Raw genomic sequence first — 18,584 nt, forward strand, 5'->3', positions numbered from 1 at the left:
GATTTATACTCGAGCTTCCGACTGGTCGCCATGAGAATGGGAAAAATGCCGCTCACTCTTTCTACACGTCAACTCCGCGCTATCGCACTGGCCAAGAATCACTACAGCAATGGACTTCTGTGCTTTATAGAGGCAGGTGGTATGCGCAGGAACGCGGGTACCGCACAGAATCAAGGAAAACAGCAGCTAGCCTGAGATAGGGTGGATTGAAGGTTTTTGGGGATGTGAGGGAGTAAACACTTGATAGCAGTGCAATGTCGGCAACAGCATACCAGCTAGAAGGATGGTGGAAGCCGAGCGACTCCTAGGGCGGTTTTCCAAATAGGCAAGGCAGAAGAGTGGCGTGGCGGCGCTAAGCTAACAACATCAAATCACACCGCCTTTAGCGCCCAAAAGTACTTGGACGCTGGAAATCACGAGTCCCTGATGATGCTTCCTATTCTACGTGTACGATCGTCTTGAACCAAGTGGTGAGCGGCTAGGACAGAAGTCCGCTTGTTTAGCCCACAAGATGCCCATCCCGCCTCCCTCATCGCGAGAAGATTTCAAGATCACCATCATCTGTGCCCTGACGCTGGAGGCGAAGGCTGTCGTACAACTCTTCGACGCGATCTACGACGAGAGCCTCGACCAATACCGAAAGGTCCCTGGTGACAACAATGCATACACGCTGGGAAGCATTGGGAAATATCATGTCGTCCTTGTGTACATGCCCGGGGCGGGAAAGGGGTATGCCTCCAGCGTGGCAACCAATGTCAAGAGGAGCTATACATGCCTGGAGCTGGCACTTGTTGTGGGCGTGTGCGGGGGTGTCCCATACACGAAGAGCCAAACATTCCCACGGCAAGATATTTTCCTCGGAGATGTTATTGTTAGCAAGGGCGTCGTGCAGTATGATCTCGGGCGCCTCTATCCTACAGAATTTGTCCGGAAGAACACTGCGCTCGCCAATCTCCCAAGGCCTCGCCCGGAGATCCTTTCTTTCCTCAACAAATTGGAAGTTGGTTATGACCGGCTGGTCAATCGATTAGCCACGTATCTAACCGATGTTCAGAAGAAGTTCCCAAGTCGCTACCCTGGCGCGGAGAAAGATAGGCTATTTAGCCCCGAGTACGGACATCGAACGAGGAACTGCAAATGCGCTGAATACACCCACTGCGATAACGGCATCGTTGCTCGCCAGAGAGATCACGCGCGGCACGATCAGGGAGTAGTGGTGCATTTCGGCCTTGTCGCATCCGGAGACACGGTCATAATGTCCGCGCACGACCGTGATCAAATCTCCGAGATTGAAGATATCATTGGCTTCGAGATGGAAGGCGCAGGTGTCTGGGAAAATCTTCCATGTGTCGTGATAAAGGGCGTGAGCGATTATGCCGACAGTCACAAAACGAAGGAATGGCAGCACTTCGCGGCAGCCAGTGCAGCAGCATGTGCGCGATCGATCTTGGACGAGACTCCAGTCTATCTGCCTAACCCTTCGGTTAGAATTTCTAACAGTACGTAATATGATGGGATCTATTTTGAATCGACCCCAGTTCTTAGTTGACCGATCGACAGTAGATCATAGTCAAGGCATGCCGGTGGCATCTTGCAGGAAAAGGCCCGCTGTAGAGATCAGCGAATCCGGCTATGAAGACGATTTTTATATTGAGTCTTTGACGTTCCCACAAGCTCAATTCCGTCTCGAGGAGATAAGCTCCGCTCATGAGACGACTTGCGAGTGGATAACTGGACGTCCTGAGTACCTGGCATGGATGAGTGAGGAATCTTTGCCAAACCATGGGGGCTTTTTCTGGATGAAAGGAAAGCCTGGCGCCGGGAAGTCGACTATTATGAAGTACCTGCTACTGAACGCGAAGAAAAGGCTTCGTGATACTGTCCTCCTGTCCTTCTTCTTTCACGCCCAGGGCACTCTGCTAGAAAGATCTGTTATGGGAATGTATCGATCATTATTACACCAGCTTTTGCATTCCAGGGCGCCGCCTGACGCTAAAAACACATTTCTCGATGTGGCTAAACGTCTTGAGCTTCAAGATGGCGATCTTATCTGGACGAAAAGAGATGTGAAGAACTTGTTGTCATTGACTATCAAGTCTTTGAAGGGGCGCCACATACTGTTTCTGATTGATGCAGTAGATGAATGCGATCAAACTGAGGTCGAAGATATGACAACGTTCTTTCAAGAGCTTGGAAAATCCGCAGTCGACCATACGGTTTACCTGAGAATCTGCTTGGCAAGCCGCCACTATCCACACATCACCCTTGACAAAGGGATCGAGCTCATTGTTGAAGATCAGCAGGAGCATGAAGAGGACTTGAGAAAGTACGTTGAGACGAAACTGAAAGGTGGTCGGTCCAATGTTGTCCAAGATATCAGGAACCTTATTTGTAAAAGAGCAGATGGTGTCTTCTTATGGGTTATGCTTGTTGTTCGTTCATTAAACGAAGCCTTTGACAGAGGCAATATAAGCGCCTTGAAAAAACGACTGGACGAAATACCGGATGGACTCGATAATCTTTTCACGGACATCCTAACGCGAGATCAAAAAGACATGCACATGCTCATATTCAGCCTTCAGCTCATTCTTTTCGCTCGTCGGAGTCTGACAAGAGAAGAAGTCTATTTTGCTGTCTTATTCGAGAAGACAAATGTCCTTGAAGACTATATCGATCTAGAAGTTGCATTCAACCACGGTCATGGATAGACTCGTGCTCGATGTTACCAAAGGCCTTGCTGAGAATGCTGAGCGAAGCAGAGCAAAGCCTCGTGTTCGTTTCATCCACGAGTCCGTGCGAGACTTCTTACTTCAGAGAAACGGCTTGAGTATAATCCAGTCCCAAAGCAATGACTCAAAGAGCTTCATTGGAGTCTCTCATGACCGTCTGAAACAGTTCTGTTTTGACTATATTTCTGGCGCGCTACTATTATGTCAGCCCTGCTCCGGCAAAGAATTTCTAATGTTGAGAGATACGCCGCAAGGCAAACGACAAGACGGATCCATACAGGAAGCTTTCCCTTTCCTTGACTACGCCATTCGCAAAGTCCTCGAGCACAGCGATTTGGCACAGGCAGAAGGCATCTCTCAAAAGGTGTTCCTAGACGCATATTCTAACCGGTTTTCTGACTTCAACCACGTCTACAATGCTGTTGAAAAGTATACAACACCACAATACAAGGATGACTGCTCACTCCTCTATTTTATGGCCCATAGGGACCTGCATTATCTCATACAAGTCCAAGTTCTTGGTAAATCGCATGCGTGGGATTTGGGCGGCCAATACTTGTGTCCAATGGGTGCCGCATTTCGCAATGGAAATATGGCATCCGTCCGAGCTCTTTTGGGACTGCAGCCCGACTCTCAACTACAAAGTTCAGACGTTGCCGTTGAGCCCGAGATGGTTTCCCGCATGAAGCAATTCTTCGTCGAATTGGACGGACAGACAATGCAATCCAAATCAGAAATCAAGAAGAGTCAGGAGTTATTATTTTTCGCACTCCAGGGCAAGTGCGTGAGCATATTGAGACTTTTGCTTTTCACAAATTTCGTTGATTTCAACGAATTTCTCAAAAATAGCGGAAGAACTCCTTTGAGTTGGTCAATTCTGAAGCGTGAGCCTGGTATGGTCGATTTTTTGGTATCCGAGGCGAAGATCAACATACAGGCTCATATCAATAACGCTGACCGCATCAAGAGGCCCCTTCTTAGGACGGCTTTCAGATCGACTACTGAATACGACATGATTATCCCCGTGGGTGTTGATCAGTGGGCAAAGGCCGACAGGGGCATTTTGGATATATTGCTGCGGCAAGATTCATTGAATCTGAAGTGCCAAGATGAAGATCGAAAAAACGCCGTTCATTGGGCAGCCCTAGCGAATGATGAATGGTCGCTGAAATCTCTCATCAAAAGAGGATTCGACTACGAACATTGTGACTATATGGGGCGTGACCCGCTCTCCCATGCTGCCGAACTCGGTCATGTCGATATTGTGAAGGCTTTGCTTGAAATAGAGGGAATCGAAGTTGACAGGCGTGATGAGACAGGAAGAACCCCGCTCATATGGGCTGTAAATGGCTCCCGGGATCGTCCAATCGGGCAAACAAAGTTAGTGGTTGAGAGCCTATTCAGGACTAACAGGGTCGACTTCAATGCGCGAGACAATTACCTCAGGTCTCCTCTAGCTACTGCGGTTTCGGAAGCTTATCCGGGATCTTATCCAGGGGGAATTGAAGTTCTGCTGAGCTTCGCTTCTGTGGACGTCAACAGCAGAGACTTGTACGGACAGACACCACTGATTACGGCATGCACCCGCGGGAATACAAGGATCCTCGAGTGTCTCCTACGTTGTGACAGAATAGATGTTGACGCACAAGATATCGACGGACGAACAGCCCTTTCCTGGGCTATGGGACCGTTGAGTTTTCCCCGTACTGCGAGCGGCTATGTTAGTGCATCCTCTGAAAGGTGGTATTCATGTATTGATGCGGCGAAACTCTTGTTGGCGTCCCGAAGGCCTGACACTGGCCTGGCCGATATCTGGGGCCATCCACCAACGTGGTGGGAAAAGGCCTATAAGATCTTTCTTACTGAGGTAGAAGGTGACAGGTTTCAAGAGAAATTGATGGCCGGGCCTTCCCTTCAGTCTCTCCTAGAAGATTCGCATTATCAACCCGGGGGTGCCGCGTTGGTTCAGTCTATGGAAACGGAAACCATCAAATCCGAAATTCAACGATTTCTGGATGGGAAAGTTAAAGTGAAGAATCACGTTGAATTCGACTTGAGATACAAGAATGTGAAATTTGGGACCGATTCGATGCTTCAAGGAACGGAGGCCAAAACATTGAATCTGTAGCTTAGGCTGAGAATCTGAATTGTGCCCTTTCTGAATATTTTAATGAAACTATATTTTGGGGGGGGGAGAGTGGTAATGTCTGACCGTAAAATCCTAAACCTACCCTTCATTGTATCTTGCACTTGGGTAGGTACCAGCGGCTGGCCCGGAACTATAGTTCTTGATCCGCCTTTCATTCAGTGAAATTAGCAATAATGCTTGACGGCTCTGCTTTTCGTACGTATAACTTACAGCTCGCGTAATAACGTCTTGAAGGAACCTGTACTTTGTAAGCTTGGCGAACAAGCCCCCATCTACGCTAATTTCATCCAGCGTCGTGTGTTTCGATTCCGGGTTCCGAATACAATTCGTCTGTGTAGACCATGGAAGCCAATTTAGGATCCGAATGTAATCGGGTTTTCTTTTCTTTTCTTTCTTAGGATTATTGAAGTAGACCACTGACTATCGCAATTTGAGTACTTTGTCAAATAAGAGAATTTGCTGCACAATGACAAATAGTAATTAGTTAGCATACTGTGACCCTGCTTTTATCTACTTGGCTTCAAGTTTGTTTTGCCTTTCGGGTGCGCAGATTGCAGGAGAAAACATGAGAGTCAACTTTGAATGATACACTTTTTCACGTCCTTGAAATCGGCTGCAGGCGCAATTCTAACTCATTTGCCATTGATACTAATACGAAGGCTCTGAGTCGGAGCAAAGTGATGAAATGGAGCGATGGAATTCATATGCATTTTATCTCCGAGATATCGTACCTCATATATGTTATTTATCTGGTGCACCTCTCATTTGGCGGGCGCCATCCTATCCCCACCTTTTCCATGACAAGTTTCTCTCGTTCCTCCATGTTCTGCCGCCGTGCTCGAGGTCCAGGACCTGGCCATTTACGACACGATCCCGGATACCACTCGAGTCAAATTTCCAGCCATGGGCCTTCTTCGCATACCGGCGCAAGTCGCGCTCGAATGTTTTATCGCCAGTCCACCCGAGGACCGCGCAGCCGACGGTACGCCAGGGCGAAATGATAATATCGACGCGGCGATGAGGGTTCGAGCTCATGCTGCGGGAACCGTGAGCCTCGCCAGCTCGACCCGGATCTTGCCAGACCACCAATGCTTTATCCAACGTATCAAAATGATGCCCTGCTCCCTCGCCTCGGTATGGCAGAGTTTGCTGGTCACGACTGGTGGTGGTGAGGTGGAGAGAAAGGGTATGCGTAATGTACTGTGCCTTTTCCAAACTGGCAACGACATCAACAATAAGATTCCGCGTGCAGATTTCGTCAGGATGGGATAAGATGAGATCCACATCGCCACATGGATCCTTGCCCCGGCGATAGCCTCCGACCAGGATACATTCGATATCTCCGTCTATTCCCGGCCTCACTTTGTTAGCATGCGCTTGGACGACGCGGGCGATCGACTCTATCTCGGCCCGTGGGATTCCGATTTGGAGTTCGTCATAGTATTTGACCCCGATCTGTTGGACACGGGAGAGTGTGTCCCAGCCGTGTTCGACGATGTCGTTAAGATCCCTCCAGCCTCGGCGATAAAAGAATTCTCTGGCGGTCTTTGCGCCCACCCCCAAATTTGGGAGAAATGGTTGAGAGTATCGCAGGGTGGGGTCTGCTTCGAGAGCGTCTGCGGCCGCAACACCGCGTCCTTCATTGCTTTGGAACTCCAAAAACAGGTTGGCGATTTTGGAATCACAGCCGGGAAGAGCGAGGATTTCACTTGGCCGGCTGAGCTTATATGGATATGCTGCCACAGCGGCAATGGAGGTGCTATAAGCTCGCACGCCGATCTCGTCGAGGGTCAACTCACGAATGTGGCGGATTTTCAGAAGAGTGGAGATGAAATCTTCATTGGGCGTTTCCAGCGGAGTGGAGCGGAGACACGCATAAAGGACTTGGTCCCGAACCCAATCAGGCAGAGGGGGAGGGGGGTTCTCCTCTTCGGATGTTGTTTGTCTCAAAAGATGTGGCGGGCCTTGCATGCCGTGGGGCCCCTTGGGTCTCCGTGGCAGGAAGTTTCTTGGTGGTCCTGGAGCTTGTAAGGCATCATTCGCCTGTGGTCGATCTTTGGGACGTGGCGGCGGGGTCGCTGCAGCCGGTCGAGAGCTTGCTATCATCTGGCCTTGATACACCAGGAAGGGTATCCACGGGAGAGCTTTTCCAGCTTCAACCGATTGCACCAGCCAGTCAATCTTCAGAACAGTCACTATGTTGCCTCGCCTATCGCCATTTTTGACATGACCGGCAGGATCCTGTCGACTGCGGTCCGCGCCTTTGCTCTCTCCCTCGTAGCTGGGGCCTCGGGGCACAGTCTCTGGATCAGACATGGAGAGAGTCTCCGACGTCGCGACGCGCTGGCGTTTCCTTTCATGCTCACTTCCATGTCTGCTTTCCATGCTGGTTGCATGGGGCTCTTGGGTCGCACAGACGACCTCTTCTGTCCACAAGTTCCGTGCCCGCAGTTCCAGTACTACTCGCTTCTTGTGGGCAATTTTTCCCAGGATCAGGCCTGCCTCTGCAATTTCGTAGGTCAAGTTACCGCCGCTATCCACCAAGCGGCGCTCAAGTTCATGGAGCCGATCCAGGGGGAGATGAGTGGGCAGTATGAATATTGGGGGAAGCCCGGCCAGAACAGCAGGAAGGCTCTCGTCCGGAGTCCCTACGCTCATTTTATCTTGGGCGATTTTTGCAGTGTTTCAAGCGTCGTGTCATTTCTGCATCGTTGCTGCGTCCCAAGCCGTGATCTCATCCGAAATCAGCTACTGCTGCAGCTTCTTCACGAGCACACTAAGCGATCACCTGGAAGTAGCCATCGATTTACGAAATCAATATTGTCATCAAGCTGTGCATTTGTAGAACACGAATTCAAGATCCAGCACGAAACCAGGCCCCGAGGTTGAATCGCTGACGTCAGACTTATGCCTGAGGCAATCAACTTCTCAACTTCCCCTGCTTTGCGTTTTGAGCTCGTTCGCCTCCAGGCTCTGCTGAATAGCACCTAGAAAGACGGACGCGAGTTCTCCTGGCGCTTACACTTGAAATTACAAGGAAACGCCGACTCGGAGCCAAAATCAAATGGCTTCCATGCCTTGCCCCCGATGAATGGACCCCCACATCGTTTGGTATGTAACTCCAGCGACACTGGCATTAAGTCAGCAAGAACCAAGAGTGAAAGTGGCGTGCCATACATTTCCAGTCAGGCTGGTTGCAAAGAAGCTCGAGACATCCCATCAGAGCCCCAGTAAAGATATCACTTGGACAGGTGCAATTGGTGTGGACGAACGAATCACAACCTGCCGTCGCCGCCGCTGCTTCATTACACCTTTTCTGATTGCGAGAGAAGCTTTCGTTAGTATGGTTGAAGGCTGAGACGACGTTAGTAGAACGTGAGCGTACCAAGCAGGGCCCCATGTTGTCAGGGTTGTTTGGATCCACAGCCAATGCCCTCGGCAACAGAGCAACTAGTGAAAGAGTGATCGGGAGACGCATCTTGATAGGTTTCAAGGGCTCCTGGCAAGCTTAGAGTCTGAAGCAATATCGCGCTTCGAAGGTGGATATACACAGCAAAAAGTATATGTAGACATCGCGAAAACCAGCGCGGCAACAAGTTCTCTATTGGACTGAAAGATTACTAGCCGTACTTCATGTTGTACGCCGGCAAGCACCGACTTGCATACACGATTGGAACCATCTGGATCCATGATGACCTGAATTTGTGACTAAGCCAGGAGGTCAGTGGAAAGTTACTCGCGGATTATACGAGAATGCTCATCCGGGATTGAAAGGAGCTCCGGGTTATATTGTACAACCTTGGGGAGTGTTGGTGTCAGGAACTGAACGTTGACTACACTTACATGTCGGGAATTACTCGATGAAGGGTCTTCCAGGCTGTCAATAAGCACATGAGGCTAGTTTACTGTTCCCAAGATGCCGATGGGGGGGGGGCGCTGCACTATACTATCTCATCCTGACCCCGTTCATCTCTGGTCGTCACACAAGACGTGGCCCCTTTACCAACGAGAACGCAATCCTCGTGCCCAGATACACCCGTTGCACAAGTGTGGATAATCACTTGGCCCTGGCCACCCGAACCCGAGGGGTCCTGTTCATTGAGATTCTTCATCCAGAACTGGACCCGGGCGACCGTGTCGACGATCCATCCACCGTCTCCAGGGTTTATATACCAGGACACTCAGCCCGCCAAATATTATGAAGCAGCCACAAATCCCACCGCCGATTGCATCGTAGTAGTCACCGGCAGTTTGGACGCCGTCCCAGAACTTTCCCTTTGCATCAGTGACGTTCAGGATCATGGTCAGCAGTTGAATGACCCCGATCACAATGGCCACAATTACAGTCAGACAAGTCAGGACAATCGAGTAGTACAGGAATGCCACCGGGTCTCTGTGATTGGCAGCCGTTTGCGCCAATTCTGCAGAAGTTTCAATCTCTTCTTCCGAGGTCGTCTCGTCGGGTTTGGGCGGCAAGAAATTGGCGGCCGGTTGAATGTACAGCGAGAACATGAGGGCCCCATCAATTGTATCTAGCAAGCACATCCCGGCTGAGACCCAGCACGCATGAGACATTGAAAAATCCACCCAGGACAGGGGTCTGTGCACTCACCGGTAAACAGAGCAGGAAGAATAAGAATCACCCAGAACGAAGTGCCCTTGGCCGCTTCAATTGAGGAGATCCCCAGCAACGCAATCTCGGAAGAAGTATCAAAACCTAGGCCAAATAGAATTCCCAGCGGATACATCTTCCACGGCCTGAGTCCTCGTCAGTGACCATCAGGGTAGAGCGTTGCATGGGGGAAAACACCCACCGGTCGATGATTTTGAACATTTTCTTCAGCACAGAGAAGAGAGGGCCTCCCCCTTCGATTTTCCATGCTTCGTCTTCTTCGCCCTCCCGCAACATGAAGACTTTCTGCATCTGCTTGATCAACTTGTACAGGATGTAGCCATTCATAAGGCCCAGTAGGATCAGAAACGCAGCGCTGACGGAACTCCCGATAATCCCGCCGATGGTGCTGAAGCTATCAAACCGAGAGGACACGGCAGCAGCAGTGGCAGCAACCACGATGGAAGTGATGATGACAATCCTGGAGGGCTTAGTGATGCGCAAGGGTGGTAGAGAGATGCTGACCTACGTGGAATGCCCAAGAGAAAAAAAGGTCCCGACGGTGACTGGCTTTTGGCCCGTTGCCAGAAGTCGTCGAGTCATGAGATCGATGGCCTGGATTGTCAGTCACTCATCGCCTGTGCCATTCCAAGAGTTCACGCACCGAGATGTGGTCCGCATCGAAGGCATGGCGGAGGCCCAGCGAGTAGGCGAGGGCCGCAGTCGACACCAAGGATCTGATGGCAGTGTCAGTATCTACACGTTCATAAAGGCCAGTCGGGCCTAGGTGCTCCACAGACGTACGGATTAAAGCGCTATGCGACCTGTTAGTCAGATTTCTCACAGGTCCCAGTCCCTTCAATGGGAAGGGAGGGCAGAGGGGGACTTACCAACACAATAGCCGCTGCAATCCATACCACCACATTGAGAAAAGCGATGAGCCCGATGATTCCCAGCGCTCGCAGCGGGATCTTTCTAATGCCTGGGAGGCGTCGGTGGGAGCGCTCAGCGTGGCGCAAAAGCGGCGTCCAACTCCATCTATCGATGGATTCTACGGAGCTCTCATGCTCGCTCATGGTGATGTGAGTGAGTTACAATGGAATGGGCCCGGGGCCTTTCTTAAAGAGCCCCGGCCTTATCTCGATTCTTCGCTTCAAGGTTGCTAAAAAATTTTCTGGTCTTATCGGCTGCCAAGGTACCGCACTGCGGGGAAGCTTCAGCACTGCAGTGGAATCGGGGCTCCAAGACTTCACCGTTCAACTAGCGAAGCGTCAAGATGACAGGGTTATTGAGCTCCACGTCCGATGACTGAAATGGAGCTCTAAATCCGTAAATTCTCTGAAACAGGCGCAATTCCTACGGCTTCATGGCCGTGGAAACGAGACTTCAACCCGCGGGGCAGCGGGGAGCTCCGATCCGTCCAGCTCATTATTCATCCGGTTTGTTTTGGTCGCCTAATACATTCTCAGTACCACGAAGATCAGCCCCGCAGTATTTGAGCTGTATCTAAGCTGCAGTTTGGGCCCACGGGACGCCTGAGAACGAAGGTTATGACTCGCTTGGCGAGGTTTAGGAATCTGTTCTACACCTTGCCGCCCCCAGCGCCTGTTTGGCTCGCAAGTAGGAATCGACTCGGCAGATTGGGCATTTCAAGAGACTGAAGCCTCCTTGGATGGTTCTATTATGCTGTAATACGGGGTATATATAATAAGAAAGCCTTAAATAGTAATCGCCGCAATCAGCGCATCCAGCGCTGAGCTCTGGGTCGTGGCATCGATAGGGCCATTGAGCGGCCCCGACCAGACGACCCCCAGTTGGCCTTGGTTATTCCGGTCCTTGGTCCAGATATGGTCTGCACAGCTGATGATAACCTGTTTATAAAGGTCATCTGGGGCCACGCTATACAGCATCTGTAAGTTGCGAATAAAGATCCCCTTGAACTGAGTGGCATTCGGTTCACAGTTACTGGGCTCGCATGAATCGTGGATGACCTTGTCGGAATCAGCCAGGGTTTCAATTGCAGCCTTCGCAATGCGTTCAGCTGAAGGGAGATATGTGTCGTTCGGTGCGGCCTTGTTCAACTCGACGAGCCCACCGAGCACTACCCCTTGATTGTAGGACCAGCTGGAAGGACGACGTTAGCTCAATCTAGCGTAGACCGCGAGTGGCAAGACCAAAGCCCGAACTTACACCGTGTCACCATTATTCTGGCAGTTATCTAGCAGTCCGTCGTTGATCGTGCCGTTCTCGCCAATGAAGCCTTGGGCCTGAAACCACTCCCATTCTTTCTGGGCCCAATCTACATAGAAAGCTTTACGTGACGGGACCCGGTTGGCCAAATGGGCCGCAACGGACAGGAAGAGCTCGTTCGTAATAGCGTTCACATAGGTGCTGGTGGGATTCCACTGGATCCCACCGCCACACTGCGTGCCCCAGGCAGCTTGCTAAATGACTGGTCAGCACAAACCGTTCAGACAAGCTGGGGCGAGGCGCTCCACTGATCCCCCGTTGACTTACCAGTGCGGCAAAAATGCCTTCTGCTAGGTCCAGATAGCTTTGCTCGTGCGTGACATCGTATGCCGCGATCCATGCAAGGGCCCACCACCCGTCATCATCATACGCCGAATCCAACCATGCGGAGGCATTGACGGCAGGACTAGCACGGCCGAGAAGATGGCGTCGCTTGGAGGTCGTCTTGGTCTCGGGGCCAGGGTGAGGATTGGAGGCCGGGGCCTTGCTATAGGTGGTCTGAAAGACATAGCTGGCGGTGTCACGCACCGACGAGTCCACGGCAGCCAAGTCGGCGACGGCCGTCATGCAATTGGCGCCATTCCACCACCCGGCTGTATCCCACAGGCCCGTCGAATTATCGTACCATTCTTGAAGAACATCGAGCGCATTCTCGGCTCTCGATTGAGCGTCGTCGGCAACCGCACCAGACACAGCCAGCACGGTCAGTGCAGGGGGCAAGAGACGTCCAAGGGTGAAGCGCATGGTTGAGGTGTGCCAGCACGAAGGAAACCTGCCTCGGTAAACATGATGTGAATTGACGCGCCTTTAAGTACAGGAGACCTGGGTTCGGGAGCTCGTAGTTGCATAGCTGAAAGGTCCCAATCGCCTGCATTCCCCAGGGGGGAAACCCCCCTTCATTGGCTAAACATGTCCAATTTTGGGGTATCATGCAGGCCCACCTATGCGCTTAAACTGAGACCCCTGATCAGCATGATCGACCAAAAGCACACGAACCAGAACAGCAATGTGGTAGCGAAATGTCCGAGCTCCCTCGCCAAGGGCATGGCACTGACCTCCGCTAACTTCTAAATCAACCCCCATCAAGGGATGACTCGGATGAAGCTCCCCTTGCAACGCCGAGACCACGTCTTGTTTTTGTGCCTCTCCCCATCACTTTTGACGCAGGAGGTGTAGATGTGCCTGACGCCGGACCCGCCCCCTATTGGACTCGGGAATTTCCCTCGGCCCACTCGGAGCTGAGCAACCGGGATGATCTCTTGGAGAATCATGCATGCTAGGCATGCCCATTTGTACCCGAGAGCGCCCTCAGACCGCACCGCAAACACGAAAATGCCATCCTCGCTGATTCGCTCTGATCGGTCGGACTATTATCATGATGATAAATGCCGTGCGAAACCCTTTGGGGCGGGATCTTGGTTCGATTCGCCGCCCCGTCCACCATCTTGCCAGCTGGGCTTCTCCGGGTTTCCTCTTTCCTCCGAGAAGCGGAAGGTTTATGCACTCGAATTGGGCTGCTTGTACGATCGTCCGCATGAAACATGCGTCCACGCGTCTCTCAGATCACAAATTGCAGGTCGGATTTGATTGATCGTCTCTGACGTCAGCGTTTGTCTTGTGTCACTTAGTCCCCGTGGGCGCCAAATGTCTCACAAGCTGCATTGGGCGGTTCCCCTGATATTGTCCTCCTAGCCGCTTTTCCAAGACAGAGAACGATACACCGTGTAATTTGCCATGGGCCTCGGACGTTTCATGGGGAGTGTAGAATCTTGTGCTATGAGACATATTCTGATACCATCGCGCGACCACCGCACCACTTGCCTGTAAGAGGGTATTGGGTGCTCTGGCAGGAACGGGTGTGCCAATATGATGGCACTCATCAGCCCCCGAGACGAAGAGGACTTGGCTGTGGATGATCCTGGCAAGACCTGTTCGTATTTCCTGAGTGCCTGCACTTCACCTTGCTTCATAGTGCTGTTCTTTAGAGTACTTTTGTTCGAGCGTGGCCGGATAGTGTAGCTAGAGTCAGCGCGCCATTTCCAACGCTAGACTGAGTGAAGAACGAGAAGCAATGGCAAGGGGAACTTCTTTGCCCGCTTGTTGATGGGGTATGACCAAATATTAGGCTGGCACCACTATGGTTTATTACTCCCATCCTGCTATGAGTCTATTTGGCCTGGGAAATTACTGAACATTGAATTTCAAGTTTGAAGACGTGATTTGCTAAAGATGTGTCGCGGTATTCGTGGATGGAGTGCTAGTGCCACGGGGCTTTGTAGGTCGGAGCCTCTCAGTGCCCAGTGATCACCATCGACTTGGAGTATATGTCACTCAAGTGCTCCTCTTACCAAAGGATCTACTCTCCGTGTCACATCGACAATACGCTTTGTGCGTTATCACTAAAGCGGGAACCTTCCGCGGGAGTCTCATTTCGAGCTCCGAGTGAGCTTTGTTTCTACCTTGTAGTCGCGTTCCATGTTGATCATAAGGGCATTGTTCCACGCGGCTGTGGCTACTAGTCCCACAGTGGGCCGGAGGACTTCAACTGGGATATATAACCGCGGCAGGCACCCCAGCACCACTGGGATTCCGAGTAGCCCCAGTTCACCATAGTACCTGAAAGAGCGAGCATCATACCAGATTGCTCATCCTTTTGACATGATGGTCACGCGGTTATCTTCCAACAATGCGATCGCGCACTAGGAGACCGTTGCGAGCGCGCCACTGGATGGAGCCGGCGACGTCATATGCTACCGGGACCCAGTGCCCACACTTCTCATCTCATTAACAGGGCCAACTTGGCGCCATGATCTCATCCGGATGTTGATTCTCTGCTGCCTAATCTCCTCCAGGGCTGCCGAGATCCATATTCTCTTGGCGCCAATGGCACTCGATTCATTGGTCGCCTTGTCCTAGTTGGCCGTCATAGCCCCATCACCCCTCGGCCTTGCGCGCTAAATTCAGCCTTATGGATTCTGACCCTACCTTCAAACGATTTCCACTCCAGCCTTTTTCCATCCACAGATTGTCGCAGCGAGGTGTTTGGACATGGATTCATCAGGGGGCTCGTCGGCATCGACGGTACCTATCGAGCAGGGAGCCGATCCAGAGACCTCCCCTCCGATACAAGATCCTCCAGTGATGTCTTCTCTACCGCCCGAAACCAAATAAATTCCCTTGTTGGCAATACCTCAGTTTCCGACGTGTCAAACAAAGCCACGACGGCAACTTCCGAGGCGGCCAATGGGATCAAGAAGACCGTCCTTGAAGATGCGATTCCGGCCACGGAGGAATTTCTAAACAACGCCCGGGACCGTATCAGCACGCTATGGTCGGTCAAAGCAACAGTGCAGATGATCAACCGCCCGGTAGGCACCCAGCCTGTTGGAGACCAGCTGATTGTGGAGATTCCTAACCTGGTTCCTCATAGATAAAAACACCACACAATATATTGAAGACCAGCAGCGAATTGACCAAATGCATCCGGAGCAAGTCTGCGAATTTCTGCGAGAACGACATAAGAGCACCACCTTACGGTCAAAGACGAGCTGAAGTATTATACGACAAACTCCATGGTCCTGCTGAACCCTCGGCAACGAGCACCCCAAACCGACAGAATCCATGATATGACGCAGCGTAGGTTAAATGCGGAATATATTGTTTGTTATGGAAATGAGACTCGTATCAGAGTGAAGCTCTAAAGCCCGCATTGTGGCTCCGATCTAAGCCTAAGAAATCTGCCACTTGCCCAATATGATCGACCCCCCAAAACCCTTCCGTTTTGTTGTTGACATTGGTGCACACAAACCACGGTAGTCCGAATGCGCCATCCTTGAAGGCCCGCTCCGTGTTTGATGTCAGGAGTGACTTCACATGAGCCTGGCCCACCTGGTCATAATCACGATAGTTAGAAATGTCGTTGCGAGGATCTTCGGGACACTCAGCGAGGGAAACCACCTGCTGCGCAACCTCTTCACCGGCGACTTGTCCTATAATCGAGCCGAAAGTATTGGGGTCAACGATCTTCGCGTTCCGATCGACCCATGACGAGCGGAACAAAGCTTCCATCGCCGGGGCAACCTGTGCAGGAGAGATCTGGGAGAGGGCGCAAAGCGCCCGTTGGACTTGAAGTGTCCGAAGAGGGAACCCGTCTGGGACCCGGTCGGCCATTGGCACCGAAAAGTATTTGGCCCAACGTAGCCGCTCGACATCGATCCATTTGTCCTTGTCTAGATGATCGGATATTGGTCTGGTTCGGTTTTTTTTTTTTGGCAGTGGGGAGGAGGCTCTTACTTTTGACTGCTATTGGCGGCGTGTTGCCACACGTTTGCATCAGGCCCCCGAGGAAGATCGGAACATATTCAATCTCGCATTTTGCAAAGGTCGGCGAATTCTAGCGAGTCAGTTCTAGTTCCCTTCACCCGGATGTAGAGACATACCCTTAGAATGTGGAATGCAATGTATGCAAATGGGCTCACGAGATCGAGATATACTGTGATCTTCGGCACTGCCATGGCGGGTCCAAGTGATTGTCTGGTCAGAGATTTGGGAAGTCGGAGGACTGATGGACCTGTTGAATCTCCCCTTCGTTTCCATTTATCCCCCCCCCCCCGCAGGGTTGGAGACTTGGAGACCCGTGGACCTCGGCCCATGACTCAGCGCATATTCGCGGCATATTCGCGGGGCTTACGGGGAATCCACGAAGCCCGTAGAATACGAAATTCACCGTGTGTAGAGAGCGCGAACAGGAGAAGTAAATTTTAGATATAAATTCTCAGACAGACATGGGGCCTCACCGTCCAAGTTCTGGCGGGCATCGCTCCAACTCGACGATTGGCTGTTCACCATGTCTATCGCCGAGTCTATTGAAAGTATCAATACTCTGGCCGGCAATGTATCGGGCCTGAAGGGAAACGAGCGTCAGGATCTACTACAGGCCTGCGAAAAGCTCAGAGATAAGCTTGAGAAGCCCTCCGATACGATCGTGCGCCTTGCATTTTCCGTAAGGTGCCCCTGAACTTTCTTGCTGGAAACGTCCACGGCGATGCTGAATGTTATACGAACAATAGGGTCATCAACTCGTGGTCCTTCGACTTGCTGCTGACCTCAAACTGTTCGATGTTATGGCCCTCGAAGCAGGCCAGTCTCTGGATGGCTCAGTGAACCTTCACGCGCTTGCGGAGAAGACGCCTGCGGAGCCTTTGTTACTCAGTAAGTGTCGTGTGCAAGCATGCAACAAGTCACGATCCTAGTCAGGGAGGCACTGACTTTGCCCCTTTAGCTCGGATCATGAGATTTTTAGCAGCCATGGGAGCCGTGCATGAGATTCGCCCACAGGTATATTCGCCAGCCCCATTGGCGGCGGATTTGGTGTCCAGCTCTCCTCTTTCAGCTGCGCTGATTCATTGGTAAACATCCCCCCAAGTCGTTCAAAATTCGACCAATTTATTCCGTCCGGACAAAACACCTACTAACAAGAGACTGTGTAGTACGCATTTCATGTCAGTATTGTCGAAGCTACCGGAGTATTTCAATGAGAAAGGGTGGAAGAGCCCCCACGATGCCCACGATGGGCCTTTTCAGTTCGCCTTGGGATCCAGCCAACATTATTTTGAGTTCTTGAGCTCCAACCCGTATTATGGGCAAGCGTTCAATACGGTGATGGCGATGCCATTTCGCCGACGAGGGAAGAACTGGTTCGAGTTTTATCCGGCCGCCGAACGATTACTGGTTTCCTCCGCAGGTGATACTTTGATCGTTGATATCGCGGGGGGGCCAAGGCGAGGATCTCAGGATGTTCCACGAGCGCTTCCCTGATTTGCCGGGGAAGCTCGTGCTGCAAGACCTGGCTCCCGTCATCGATAGCGCCACGGCGCTGCCGGAGAGAATCGAAAGCCAATCTTATGACTTCTTTCAGGAGCAGCCAATCAAGCATGCAAAGGCCTACTTCATGCGAACAGTTTTGCACGACTGGCCGGATCAGCAAGCGGAGAAAATCCTCCGGCGCGTCTGCGATGCAATGGGCCCGAATTCCGTTCTGCTGATCAATGAGCTCATCTTGCCTGAAGCGGGGGTTCTTCTCTCTTCCGCGCTCGGTGATATCCAGATGATGGGCTCATTTGCCTCTCTAGAGCGGACTGAAGCACAATGGAAACAGCTGCTTCAAAACGCCGGCCTTGAGCTGGTCCATGTTTGGCTGCCTCAAGACTGTGAGAAGACTCCAGAAGCCCTAGCAAACCAAGCCGCTGTTTTTGAAGCTCGTCGAAGATACGGTTAAGTTGAAGCAAACCGATCAGGAGACAGCCCGAAGATTATGATGAGGGGGTGACCATCATTTTGCTACAGGGGATAATGTATTCATAATATTCTGTACATGCGCAAGATAGGAATTTGTATTGGAAAGAGATCATTTAGTCTACATAATATATTCTACCCCAATGCACTTTCATCTATCAGAGCCGATTTTATCTCGACGGCCCGGTCAGCAGCCAATGGAGCGGCCGCATCAAGAGCATCTCTGCGAAATGTGTTTCATCGGACAGTGGGTTCCCAGGGCCCCAGACTCTGTAGATCCATCGATCTATGTGTCTATTCTATAGAGTGCATCATCTACTGCTACGACAGTGACAAGCCATTACTCTTTAAAACCAACATACATACTTGGATTTACCTGGAAGATTCGCCCCGACGGACCGACTGTGATAGTCGGAGTGCAAGACTCGCGAAAGCCTCATGAACGATGCCAGGACAGCCGTTGCGAAAATCCTTAAAGCAGTTCCACAAATAATGGGAGAGGTCAATATTGAAGAGTGATCTCTTAAAAATGACGATGGAGAGGGTCTAG

At 51.4% G+C, this 18,584-nt stretch overlaps 7 protein-coding genes across 7 annotated transcripts; 3 read left to right on the forward strand and 4 right to left on the reverse strand.

The window, feature by feature from the left end:
• Positions 1-511: 511 nt before the first annotated feature.
• On the forward strand, positions 512-4,857 carry N7468_002846 (uncharacterized protein; the record flags this gene model as incomplete). Its single annotated transcript, XM_058472143.1, has 3 exons — positions 512-1,483; positions 1,617-2,604; positions 2,732-4,857. 3 exons carry the CDS (start codon positions 512-514, stop codon positions 4,855-4,857), a joined length of 4,086 nt encoding a protein of 1,361 aa, XP_058335284.1.
• An 801-nt stretch (positions 4,858-5,658) lies between these two features.
• Positions 5,659-7,536, reverse strand: N7468_002847 (type-X family DNA polymerase; the record flags this gene model as incomplete). The annotated part of the gene is made up of 1 exon (XM_058472144.1): positions 5,659-7,536. The coding sequence occupies one exon, from the start codon at positions 7,534-7,536 to the stop codon at positions 5,659-5,661; it is 1,878 nt and encodes a 625-aa protein (XP_058335285.1).
• A 1,437-nt stretch (positions 7,537-8,973) lies between these two features.
• Positions 8,974-10,566, reverse strand: N7468_002848 (HoxN/HupN/NixA family nickel/cobalt transporter; the record flags this gene model as incomplete). The annotated part of the gene is made up of 6 exons (XM_058472145.1): positions 8,974-9,428; positions 9,491-9,636; positions 9,693-9,971; positions 10,020-10,105; positions 10,155-10,305; positions 10,385-10,566. 6 exons carry the CDS (start codon positions 10,564-10,566, stop codon positions 8,974-8,976), a joined length of 1,299 nt encoding a protein of 432 aa, XP_058335286.1.
• Positions 10,567-11,208: 642 nt separating this feature from the next.
• On the reverse strand, positions 11,209-12,484 carry N7468_002849 (putative glycosyl hydrolase; the record flags this gene model as incomplete). Its single annotated transcript, XM_058472146.1, has 3 exons — positions 11,209-11,614; positions 11,681-11,934; positions 12,008-12,484. 3 exons carry the CDS (start codon positions 12,482-12,484, stop codon positions 11,209-11,211), a joined length of 1,137 nt encoding a protein of 378 aa, XP_058335287.1.
• Positions 12,485-14,546: 2,062 nt separating this feature from the next.
• N7468_002850 (uncharacterized protein) lies at positions 14,547-15,174 on the forward strand (the record flags this gene model as incomplete). Its single annotated transcript, XM_058472147.1, has 2 exons — positions 14,547-14,562; positions 14,765-15,174. 2 exons carry the CDS (start codon positions 14,547-14,549, stop codon positions 15,172-15,174), a joined length of 426 nt encoding a protein of 141 aa, XP_058335288.1.
• Positions 15,175-15,424: 250 nt separating this feature from the next.
• On the reverse strand, positions 15,425-16,254 carry N7468_002851 (putative 2-hydroxychromene-2-carboxylate isomerase; the record flags this gene model as incomplete). Its single annotated transcript, XM_058472148.1, has 3 exons — positions 15,425-15,969; positions 16,034-16,133; positions 16,180-16,254. 3 exons carry the CDS (start codon positions 16,252-16,254, stop codon positions 15,425-15,427), a joined length of 720 nt encoding a protein of 239 aa, XP_058335289.1.
• Positions 16,255-16,586: 332 nt separating this feature from the next.
• Positions 16,587-18,017, forward strand: N7468_002852 (uncharacterized protein; the record flags this gene model as incomplete). The annotated part of the gene is made up of 5 exons (XM_058472149.1): positions 16,587-16,742; positions 16,810-16,951; positions 17,022-17,148; positions 17,230-17,483; positions 17,521-18,017. The coding sequence occupies 5 exons, from the start codon at positions 16,587-16,589 to the stop codon at positions 18,015-18,017; spliced, it is 1,176 nt and encodes a 391-aa protein (XP_058335290.1).
• Between the last annotated feature and the right edge of the window lie 567 nt (positions 18,018-18,584).

Source organism: Penicillium chermesinum, assembly GCF_028974085.1.
Source record: "Penicillium chermesinum strain IBT 19713 chromosome Unknown utg000002l:1.0-5270490.0:1.0-5274688.0, whole genome shotgun sequence".
Classification (NCBI taxonomy): domain Eukaryota; kingdom Fungi; phylum Ascomycota; class Eurotiomycetes; order Eurotiales; family Aspergillaceae; genus Penicillium; species Penicillium chermesinum.